Source organism: Balaenoptera borealis (assembly GCF_965194805.1).
Source record: "Balaenoptera borealis genome assembly, contig: HAP1_SCAFFOLD_943, whole genome shotgun sequence".
Classification (NCBI taxonomy): domain Eukaryota; kingdom Metazoa; phylum Chordata; class Mammalia; order Artiodactyla; family Balaenopteridae; genus Balaenoptera; species Balaenoptera borealis.
In genome coordinates this window covers 33907-46146 of record NW_028123263.1, presented here as the reverse complement: position 1 = coordinate 46146, position 12240 = coordinate 33907, and the positions used below count along the sequence as shown (strand labels likewise).

Here is a 12240-nt window from a genome sequence, read left to right as displayed (position 1 = left end):
TCTCACACATTCTTCTTTCCCCTGTCTTTCTGGCACCTCCCTGCTAGTTATCCAACGGTTGGGATTTTCTTTTAAAGAAAAAAAACAACCCAATGGGAATTTTCCACCAGCTTGAAATGGTGGAGAACCCCCTACCTTGGTACACAGGGTACACAGCTGTACATGAGTTTGAGAAGTTGGGAGAAAAGTCAGGCCTTGGCTCCACAGTGGAGGGAGGCCCAGTGATCCAAATATTCTGGCAACCCCAATGACCGTACGAGAGGGGCCAGAAGTAGATGGTCCTCTATGGGCAGGAGGTCGAGCATGTTGTAAATAACTGGTACTTGATGAACCAGGAGAGAGAGCACCAGAATAAATTGCTATTTGATTTACTCATCTATGCCCCTTGAGGATGGTATGTTTTCCAGTTCCCAGGGACTGATGATACTGGGGAAACAAGGGAGGGAAGCCCCTCTTCATCCTTCTACTCATCCTCCTTTGCCCACGTTTCCTCTTGTGGAAGTACTGGCTACCATGAGGGATTCTAGTTTCAGCTCTGCTTCTTCTTGCAGGCCCCTGTTATTGGTATATAAATATTCAACTATTTACATTTTAATTCCTTAGCACATGGTTAGACTTGGTTATGAATTTATAGTTTAATATAAGAAAAAGAAGTATTTTACAAACAATGCTGAGAAGCCGATATTAAGAAACAAAATTTGCAGGTGGCTTGAGGCAGAACAGGGCTCACTCTGTGGCTGTCTCGTGTGCGGTCTCACTTTCCTCACCCGCCTCTTCATCAACCCAATATGCAGCCAGAAGCTTCTCTGCTGGGGCTTTGATGACTTCCCTGGGGTAAGAAGAATAATGCCAAGGCTTTTACTTTTGAAAGGAACAATGATAGTTTTCATTATTTCCTCATTTTAGATGAGAATTTTAAATTGTCCCCTACCATTTATGGTACATCCTTATAGAAGTACATCTCATCCTCATCAGAAGACTCCCTGTCGTGTAGCTTTTGTGCCATGTTTTCCTTGCGTGTGGCGTTGAGAGGCCTGTACATATCCCTAAGCCAAAGTGGCCGCCTTCTCCCGAAAAAGCCCTCCTGGAACACAGAAAGGGAAATATTAATTCAGCATCTCCCCTGCTTTCTCTGGCCACAGTACTATATCCCCTTCAAATTTACCTGACTCTCACTTTCCCCTGAGCTTCTCTTACGCAGCAGGAATCGAAAAAAGCCCCTTGGAGGAAAACACACACTGTTAGTGTTACATGTCATTTTTCATCTCTCTCACAATGTGTTATCTCTGGTCTTATTAGGACTAAATGGGTACCTCAGTCCATAAGCACAATGAGCAAAATCACCACAGACCCGGGATCTTGAAAATCATTCCATGCACGCTGGCCTTCCAGAAGTTCTCTGTGTCTGTCCAAAATGGCCCCCGCCCCGTGTCTCTGGGGAGACCTTTGCATGTGGCTTAGCATGGAGTATAGGCAGGATTTTCAGCCCCGTTCACCTTTCTTGGCCCTTGGCCAAGTGCCCTCGTGCAGTGAAAACACTGCAGGGCGGCGCTGGGCAGAAACACGTTACTCTCTAGATGCGCTTCACACCAGTCCGCTTCGGACTTAGTCGCACATGCAGCATTTGCTGGGGGTGTGGCTGTGGGGAGAAGGTGCTTTTATTTTCCTGGCTGCTCTATCCTATCCTATAAGTTGAATCACACCAAGTAAACACCTGAACCCAACTAGCAAAGTTATCTATAGCTCTCTGACTTTCATACTGCAGGCTGTCACTGAGGTGTCAGTGAATTGCGCAATCAGTTTCAAGGCCATGACCAGCAGGGAAACACGAAATACTCTTTTTGAATACAAATAGAATAGAAAAAAATCAGAGTGCACAATAAGTTAGTTTCAGAAACTACTTATGCCCATATAGTATGTGTATACTGAATTGTGACATAAAACGGAGCTCACAGCCCAAGCACAGTGTGATCAGTAGAGAAGTCCTCAGTGGAAAGGGACCCTCTTCTTTTTGATAATCACTAGCAGTGTGACCATGGGGCAAGATACTTTCCCTTTCTCTTTCTCCATTTCCTTATTATAAAAGGAAGAGACAAACTACTGTCTAAAGTTTCTCCCGGTTAAAGTTCTATGAGGTTTGGATAAAGGGAATAGAGAGTAGGGGCCTGAATAACAGTAGGGTGAGAAGGGAAGTTTTCTTGCCACTTTACAGAAGGGACTCATATGTGCTACCTTTCGTCAGCTTTGAGTGAGGCCAGCCCCTAAATCCCCAACCATGTGGCCCTCCCTACCCCAGAGCCTCCTAGAAGGCCTCTGGCCTGGCCTGATGCCTAGGAACCAGGCACCAGGCCAGCAGGAACAAGTGCAACCAAAACCTCTCCCCGTCCACCCTCTTTCCTTAAAGGACTAGTGAAAGCAGATGAATCTGTGCCAGTCCTGTTCTAACTCAGCTTGGGCTGGGGAGCTAATTCTGCTGATAAATAAATTAGGGTAAACCATTAGGGTAATTAAACATTCTTCCTGCCTTTGGTGAGGAAATTGAAATAGGTGAGTTCTAAGTTCTCCTCTAGTTGTAAAATTCTCCTTTAAAAGACCAATATTTACCTTCTGCTTCTTTTCTTATCTTCCCCTTTTGCAATTCGATGAGAATAAATCTGTTTTGAAAGAAAACATGATCATGATTATCCATTACAACTATTTCCAAATCCTTATTCATTCCCTTTTACTTTAAGTCTTATCTACCCAGTGAAATGATAACTTTTTTAAGGAAAGGAATTCTACCCTGTTTAATAATCCTTTGCCTCTTCCACAGTACCTAACTTAGGGTCTTGCATGCACCTGGCGATATATTTTATTGACTGTTTTAGATAACGTTCAACAGATCGTTCCTAATAAAAACTCTTAGAAGTAGGAAAAGAAAATAAAAGTATCTAGCCGAAACCTAAGCCTTGTTTTAGAGTCAACAACAAGAGTAGGATGCCCATCATTACTGCTACTATCGATCAATGTGGAGGAGGTCTTAATCGGTACGAAAAGAAAAACGAAGTCTTGGAAAGGAAGAGACAAACACATTTGCATATGAAATGAGGGACCTAAAAAGACCAAAGGAATCAACCGAAATTTTATTGGAAGTAACATGAGTAAGATGGCTACATACAAAATCAAGAGATCAACATATAAGCCTCAATAGCTTTCCCATATAACACAAATAATCACTAAAAAACAGAAGAAACATCCCGTGTACTATATCAATAAAAATGCACAAAGTACCTAGGAATAAACTTAACCAAAAATTTGTAAGACCTAAGTGATGAAAATATTAAAACTTTTCTGAAGGACATTAAGAAGAAGCACTACATGGCATGAGATACCATCCTCCTAGAATGTTGTAAAGAGGTCAATTCTCATCTAATTAACCTACAAATTCAATGCAATCCATTTATATCCAAAATAATTTTTAAATAAAACCTGGCCAGCTGACATTTGGTAGAGAATATGTGTAAGAATAGTTATGAAATGTATGAAAAACAAGGTCAAAGAGTAGGACCTTGCCCTACCAGATATAAAATATGTTATAGAGCAACTGGAATTAAGCAGTGTGATATTGGTACTGGTACAGGACAAGATAACTGGATCACAGAATAGAGTCCAGATGAAGATAGTATATGAGACCAGGGAAGAAAGAATAAACCATTCAGTGAAAGATTTGAAAACAATTAGATCTTCATGTAGGGGGGGGGGAAGTTAGATCCCCTGCCTCAACCACACTAAAAAACAAATACAACAAATTCTAGACAGATTACAAAAGTACTTGAAGAAGATATTAGAGATTACTTTTACGTCATGAGGTGACAAAGGCCTGGCTAACAAAAGCCACCCCACATGAGCCATGAGGAGAGGACAGGCAGATATGGTGGCAGACTGTCAACACACCTCCTACTCTGCACAGCCCTTGCCCCCTTTTCCCCTGGACTGTTTGTCTTCTTCTTGTTGACTTATAAAACTCTTGGGAGTTCCCTGGGGGTCCAGTGGTTAGGGCTTGGCGCTTTCACTGCTGTGGCCCGAGGTTCAATCCCTGGTCAGGGAACTAAGATCCCGCAAGCTGCACAGCATGGCCAAACCCCGCCACCCCCAAACAAACAAACAAACAAAAAACTCTTTATAGTAAAGAAATACTGGTTTTCATTGAATTTCAGTGTTTCGAATCTTTCCAGTGTTTTTGTCTCTAAGGAGACAAGACAAAAGAGTGGAGTAGGGAGCACAAGCTTTGCAGTCGGGTAAAACTGGCTTCTGCTTTTGGTTTGGCCACTGGGGCCTTACATTGATCTCCTTCATCTATGAAGGAGGGATAGTAATATCATCCTCACAGAACTGTGGGCATTAAATCAGACAATATATGGAAAACTCTTCATCTTACGCTTGGCATGAATCAGTGCTAAGCTGGTGTCACAGACAAGATGGTGGACTATATCAAAGGCTCTGCTTGTGGCATCAGGCTCTGAAGATTATAAAAGATTATAAAAATACTGCTTTTATTTCCTTCTAATACCTTTATGTGGTCTTTTTTCACATTTATGGAAATATGTTTATTTAAGATGAAAAATGGGGATCTGCTATTCTTTAACCCCCAAATAGTTAGGCAGCTAGTCTATCACCATTTATTCATTTTCCCCCACTGATTGGAATATTAAAACCTGACATTTCAGAAGTCTTAAGAACACATGGGTCTATTGCTGGACTCGATGCTACTTCAAATAAATATTCGGTTGCATGATTCCTCACTGTGGAATTGACATAACGCCTCACCTCTCTTCCGTTGAACACCATTAGTGTCTACCATAGGAAGAACACTGCATGGCCCCTGTCCTCGAAGAGCTTATCATATAAGTGGGGAGAGGAAATAACGGTTAGGACTCCTCGCTTTCGCTGCCTAGGGTACAAGTTCAATCCCTACTTGGGGAATTAAGATCCCGCAGGCCAAAACAAAACAAAACAAAACAAAACAACACAAATGCAAGGTTAAACTCTAGAGAAGTTAGAAACAATAAAAAGGGGACTTTACAGAAATTCTAAAAAAGCAAAAGGCCACATGCCACCTGGAGATGTAGAGGGGACAGTCTGGGCAATGGCCAATGACTAGCAAGCTGACCCCATGCTAGTCCCCAGCCTCCTAGGCTCAGAAATCATACTCTTCCTCACCAAGAGACAACTCGCGTCTTCCTGTTGTGGCAGTCTCACTTTATCAATAGCACAGGATTGATCAAAAATCAGAATGCCAAATTATTACTTGACAATGAGAAATACATCTGTTCTACACACAGGGCATCCGTGTCTACACAATCAGAGAATTACCTTCTGTGGAGACAGGCCTCCGTGGCACACTAAAGCACAATCACACAATCGAAGGCTACTTGGTGACAACAGAATTAGAAAAGGAATCAGCCGAATCCAGAATTTAATGGGAAGGCCTGAGGCAGCTGGATCCATCCATCTCCTCAACAGGCACAGCCTGGCTAGCGGGCCTGACTCTTCAGTTCTGCTGCCTAAGGTGCCATCTCTACTCTCGGGCAATGTGAGGATGGGCGCTGCCCATGTTGGTCTCTCCTCACCTTTTCTATGCTTTCACTACTGACCAACCCTCCTGCAGATAGACACATTTCTCTTTAGAAGTTAGTACATCATGTCAGGTTTTATTCAAGTCTGATAGGCCAGGAAGCCACTGGTCCTTACACATCTCTGCTCAGCGCCATGATGTGCTAACCCTGCTGTTTCTCTCTTGGGGGGCTGCCTTTTAAAAAACTGCTTCCCACTTTTGTGAGCTCTGAGGGAAGGGGACTGCTTTGCTATGGCCCCTAAGAAATGGTGACAAACCTCACAGGACTAGGATCAGGAGGGCTGGAGTATGCAGGGAAGGCTTTATGAAGAAAGATATCTGAACTTGAGCTGGCTTTTGAGAGGTTCATAGGACTTCCACAGGCAAAGCAACATCAGGGAATCTTAGATGGGCAAAGGCACAGACAACAGCAGGCACGGACGTGGTGTAACCCGCGTATAGGGAGGAGCTGCTCTGGCTGCAATGGAGGGCTGCCATAGCAAGAGAAAAGGTAAATAAAGCAGGTGGGACTGGTAGGGTAGAATCAAGATTGCCAGCTTATTAAAGTCACTCTTTTAATGTTAGCCACTGCCTGTTGGGAAAAGTAATAAACCGTTATGTAACTGAACAGAAGATAAACAGGCTAGCTCCAGGAATAGGCTACTATAAATATGACATGCTTTAGGGTAGCCTGCTGCAGGATTTTACTTGCAGTGTTTTAATGGAACCTACCTACACAATTCCTAATACACTGGAGAAGCAAGCTGCTAAGTAAACCTAAGGATTTGACGAGATCACACTTTGATCTTTTAGGCATGTCCTTTTAGCCCTCCCAGGGTGACTGATAGCTCCATGAGTATGGAGATCGTATGTCTCTCATCACTTCAGCCAACAAGGAAAGAAATAAACAGTAGAATGAGAGTGACTGGTGAGTACATCAAATCAGCATAGTTTTTGAGTTGAAGAAATTTTACTATCATGTCAACTCTGGCCTTCTTATAAACTTAACTTGTCAAAACAGTCCAATGGCTTGTTATCATGGATCCAATTCCAAAGAGATCTCCTGGGAGTGGAGCTCCTTTCAAAATCCTGTGGGGACTTCCCTGGTGGCGCAGTGGTGAAGAATCCGCCTGCCAGTGCAGGGGACACGGGTTCGATCCCTGGTCTGGGAAGGTCCCACATGCTGCGGAGCAACTAAGTCCGTGCGCCACAACTCCTGAGCCCGCGTGCCTAGAGCCCGTACTCCACAACAAGAGAAGCCACCGCAATGAGAAGCCCGCGCACCGCAATGAAGACATAATGTAGCCAAAAGAAAAAAAGAAAAAAAGAAAAAAAACTCCTGGGAATATACTTTTCAGTAAAAGAACAAAGTGTATCTCAGTCCTCATGACTAAAGAGAAGAATCAAGTAGTAGTAGGTGGAAAGGTGGCTTTGATTCTCAGTTTGTGGGTTCTGAATCTGAATGAATTATTGTCCTTACCTCAATGAGACAGAGAAGTGTAACCAAAATCGTCACTGCTACAGTTACAGATATTGCCAAGATGAGTTTGTTGTTATAGCCATATCCTGGAACTTCTTTTGTGAGCTAAAAAAATAAATAACAATTTTTTACAAACAAGGAGATAGAAGGGATGAACGCTAACTATTCTTAAACCTATTCTAAACAATAGCTAACTATTCTTAAACTACTATAAAACCCAATCCTTTCAGGCGAGTAGCTTCTATAAGAACAAGCCAAATTTAATGTTATTAATCTTATCATTAGCATTTTCTTCGACAACTTATTTATCTACAATTTATTTATCTTGCGTTATGTCCTTTTCTCGTCTACCCTAGGAATAGTGGCACACTCTCTCAATGAGTAAAGTGGGAGATCACTGTCTTAGCCAGTGTCATGGCTGAAGATAAGATACAGACTAGGAGCCCGTGGTATTCCTGCTTGGGCACGTCCATGGCATGTCCTAAACTGAGTAAAAGTCCAGGTCCCATGTTTCAGGGGTTCTCCTCACCTCACTTGACTCCTGCTCTTTCTGCTCACTCTGGCCTTCTGTGCTCTCACTGATATAGTTGTCACTTTTCCACTGGCCCGTATCCCATTCCGCTTTGGACACCTTTACTTCCTGCTGCTTGCTGAGAAGCTTCATCAGGAGGCCTGTTCTAGAGATGAGGTTGGCACAGGCCAGCTGCACGTGGGTGTCCGAGCAGTCTATTATCAAAGTCTGGATAACATGAGAAATGAGCCTTCGCACATCATTGTTGGGGATGAGGGACCGTAGCTGCTGGTTTAGCTGAGTTTCAACTTGATCACCCGGGGATGTGAGCCCTGGGAAAGTGAAGCCTGTGGGCTTAGAGGATAATTCAGTGCCCGTGTTGTGGTGCTCCCACTGTGTTTCGTTGGTGTGTTGAACAGGTGGCATACTGTTGTCTGCAGCAACAGCAGAATGTGCAGTGGAGACATCCTTATGGGTAGTGTTTTCAGGGCCGGTTCCTCCGGGAAGAGTAGAGTTTCCTGAAGAAATAACTTCTTCAGAAACATTTTGTGCAGTATTGTTTTCTGAAGTAGTGTTTTCTGTAGAAGGGTCTGAAAGAGAAAATAATTCTGGAAAAGGATTTTCCTGAGAAGTCACTTCTCTTGAAGGTGAAACAGCTTCTCGCGCAGGGGAATTTATGAGACTCCTCACTACAGAGAACGGAGGGCTTGCAAGCATCATTCTCTTGAGTGAACTTTTCTTTCTGAACTTTCGACTCCTTTTGCCTTTGGGTTTTCTCTGGACCCGATGAGTCCTAATTTTATGGAAGATGTATTTTTTCCCAGAATGTGAGATTAGTTCAAAATCCTTAATATTTCTAACTCTAGCCTTTGCATCCTCTAAAACAAGTATAGTGTTGGATAAGTCTTTTGATTTGCTTTTAACCTCAGATGGGGATTTTGGAGGGATGGAGGCAGAAGGCCTGACCTTGAAGTACTGTTTCAGGGTAGAGGAGCCTGCTGCCTTGTGTTCTTTGATAAATGAAGACTCCGCATTGGAGGACTTTCCCACCAGCTTCCTGGGCCTCTGCACCATGAGAAGCTGTTTCAGCTTTCCTGGGGATGGCCTCCTGAGCCTTCTTTCTTCGGCAGTGCTCGCCACAGATGGCTGGGCATTCTGTTTCCTCCTGACGCTCTCATCTCCCACTGCTTGGAGGTGCATTTTCTGTAGGCCCCTTGGGCCCTTGAGGACCCTGTTCACTCTCAGCAGCTTTTCCTCGGTACTCTCAGTCTTTGCTGGGCTGTCTTTCTGTGGTTGGGGAGTTTCCAATTTCTTTAGATAGAGGTAGCGTTTAAACATGGCACTTAAAAGGTTGGAACGCGTACGCGTGGCAGGTTTTTCTTCCTTTTTAACCTCATCAAATTTTTCTTGAGTTTCTGCATCTAACACATTTTCCAGAAAATGGAGTTTCCTCAATTTATTTTTATTAGTTGAATTCTTGCGTACAGGTTTAACAGAAGGGCTCCTTGTATTGTTTTTCAAAAGGCCCAGGAGCATATCTCCATCTTGTGTATTTGAAAAAAGAAGTTGAAGGAATGGTAATAATGTTGATTCCACATCTCCTAGATTTCCCTCTGAGATGTAAGGCAGTATGTGACTTCGTGCACTGATAATATCACTTTCATTTTTAAAGTCCAGCTGCTCATTCATGAAGCCTGACAAGCTGACAGCACTTTTATCTGAGGATGCCCTCTCTGGCTCAATAATCAGCTCGGTGCTGTTGTTCTTCTTCCGGGCTTGTAACACCTTCATCAACGATCCTTCTGCATTCCCAAGAGATGTTTCTTCGTCTGTCAAAAAAGAAGAGACTGTTTTTGATCATTGAAGACTGATGGGACAGATTTTTGTCAGTCCACAGCCAAATGAATTAGGAATCAGTCAACGTCTGAGTGCCACTTAGGAGAAAAAGAAGCCCACACTTAAGCCTATGACTGGCAACAACAAAATGTGAAAAAGATATCTCCTGAAAAAGTGGCTATCTACTCAGAAAATTCTGTAGTGTGAAATATAGTAACTATATTCAGGATTACTCCACTGGTTCCCAGGGGCCAGTACTCAAGAAGAGCCAAGGCTGGAAGACAAATACTCCCCTACTCAGCTGGACTCTCCGCAGATCTACTGTGACTCCTCACATTCACATACCCCATCCTGTCCTGCCTCAGAGGCAGAGGAGTGTGAGGCTTCCTCTCTCCACCCCTTCAGTGTGCTTGCGTTCTTGCTACTGTCACAGATGACCACGACAACAACCGCTGCTAACAGGTCGTCATCTGGACATGTCCTTCTCCACCCACCCACCGAGTCCTTTGCTCAGTCCCTGCTTCCATATACCCCAGCCCCTGTAACAGAAGGCTCTATACAGAAAAAAACACTATATCCGCCCTGGCTCTTTGCTAAAATTTGGGCAGGGATCTGGGCTATAAGTTAAGAGATTTGCCAGACTGTATGCCAATGTGGAACGTTCAACAAATCAGTGGAATAATACTTGAGGTCGTAAAATGCAGAAGGGAAAAAGCAACTTCTGTCAGATGGCTAGTTTGCTTTCATTTCATTTTCCTTCTAATATTTCCAGCTATACTTGGGGAACCATCCAAAGCTTCTGACTGTGTGAAGGTAATGTGTACCATTGTGTAGCTGGGCTTCTCTTCCAAAAGGATTAAAAGTATTTTTGGTGAGGGTCAAGGAGGAGGGAAGGGTCATGAGAAAGGAGGAGCATGGGCTTGCAGAGAGCCCCAAACTGGGGACAGGAGATCGGGGCACTAGGGTCATAGCACTTACACCTCTGATCTTGTTTTTCCTCACCTGTAAAAGGAGATTAAAAATGCCTTTACTGCCCACTTCTGGGGGAGAAGGGAGTAATATAATTAGTAAAAAAAATTGTTTGGGGGAGTTCCCTGGTGGTCTAGTGGTTAGGACCCGGCACTTTCCCTGCTGTGGCCCGGCTTCAATCCCTGCTTGGGGAACTAAGATCCCACAAGCTGTGTGGCACGGCCAAAAAAAAAATAAAATTGTGTTGAAAAATCAGCAATATTGTCTTTATACAAGTAGCAAAGTGTTATTATTTATGAGGTGCTCTCGATCACTGAAAGAGACCTGTATTCAAGCTACCTGGGCATGATAGCACATTTTGGAAGTCATCAAGTTAGTGCCAATAAATCTAATATACAGAAAAATGGTTGAAAGCCCCTGAGTGTTTTGTGGATAGAAAAGCTTGAGATTCAGAGCAAGTTCAGAGCTGGACAGTCTAAGAATAAACTAGCTCTCCCAGCCATTAGAAGGGCTAGGTAGCAGCTTCTGGTTATGGAACCAGAAACTCTCAGGCTCCAAATAGGACATAAAACAGCATCTCTTGTACTCTGTATAAAATTGCAGAAACAAACAAAATAAACAAAAATATATTTATATCTGTCCTATAAGACAAAGGGTACTTGAGACCTAATGTATATAAAATCAGTTTACAAACTGTGATGCACTATATGAATAAGTTCTCGTTTGCAGAGAGCACAGCATAGGATATGTGGCCATTAATGTTAATTCCCTTCCCCCTTCCAGCCCTTTCTCTTGTTCCTTTATGTATGTGGATCATTTACATTATTAAGCTAACAATGTAACTGAGCTATTATTAGCTTAATAATGTAATCAAGAATCTGATTTTTAGCAAGGGCTAGTTCTGAGAAACTTAGGAAGCTGGAACTCTGAATGAATGAATTAAAATAATGCAATTACATCATTAATTTTAAAATTTATCATTGATTAAAAATAAAATTAAAAAATTAAAAAATTAAATTAAAAATTTATTATCCCGCAATTGAGACTCACCGCAACGTGTGACGTCTGTCAGGCATTCACTGTCACAACGCAGCTTGACTGTCTGACAGACAACCTCAATAGTAGTTTTAAATTGGCAGAGGCAGCAGGCCATACGGCTAGGTAAGATCCTATAAATGGAAACACAGGTAATTAAATTCGTGGTAAAAGAGTTACTTGAGTAGGTAGAAGAGGTAGGCCAAGACCACCACAGACCAGTGCAAAAAGGAGTTCTTGAGGCCTATGGACTGGACAACTGGATAAGGGCTGGTTGGCCAATTGCTGCTCTTGACTGTTGTAAATAAATATAGAGGAGGAGAGAGGTGCCCAACAGAAGGATTAGGATGGCAGTAGGTATGGTATGTCTAGCAAAAAGGGAATAGGGATTAGAATTGGGTGACATTGATCTGTAGTTTAATTCAGAAGTATCTCCTTCCCACCCAAAAGCCTCACTTTGGGTTGAGAGTACACAGGAAGAAGGCAGACTTCTAAGAAGAGTCTGAATAAGACCGCACCTTCTGGAGTCCCTTTCTCAGTTCCTATTTGTGAGTAGTAATATATTACAAATTATTCTAGTAATAAAAAAGCATCATGTGGGCTTCCCTGGTGGCGCAGTGGTTGAGAATCTGCCTGCTAATGCAGGGGACACGGGTTCGAGCCCTGGTCTGAGAAGATCCCACATGCCGCGGAGCAACTGGGCCCGTGAGCCACAACTACTGAGCCTGCGCGTCTGGAGCCTGTGCTCCACAACGGTAGAGGCCACGACAGTGAGAGGCCCGCGCACCGCGATGAAGAGTGGCCCCCGCTTGCCGC

At 43.3% G+C, this 12240-nt stretch overlaps 1 protein-coding gene across 2 annotated transcripts in view; it reads right to left on the bottom strand.

Moving 5' to 3' along the window:
• Positions 1-667: 667 nt before the first annotated feature.
• Positions 668-12240, bottom strand: part of LOC309621731 (leucine-rich repeat-containing protein 37A3-like) — a 45473-nt gene continuing 33900 nt past the window's right edge. The window contains exons 8-13 of one of the 2 annotated variants that reach the window (XM_082409075.1): positions 11440-11558; positions 7603-9413; positions 7074-7178; positions 2605-2654; positions 932-1084; positions 668-829 (exon numbers count right to left, since the gene is read on the bottom strand). In XM_082409075.1, coding sequence (XP_082265201.1) covers positions 727-829; positions 932-1084; positions 2605-2654; positions 7074-7178; positions 7603-9413; positions 11440-11558 — 2341 coding nt within the window. In that variant the 3' untranslated portion in view covers positions 668-726. Of the gene's footprint in view, positions 830-931; positions 1221-2604; positions 2655-7073; positions 7179-7602; positions 9414-11439; positions 11559-12240 lie in introns of those variants that run through there. The other variant, XM_082409076.1, reaches the window with a different exon arrangement.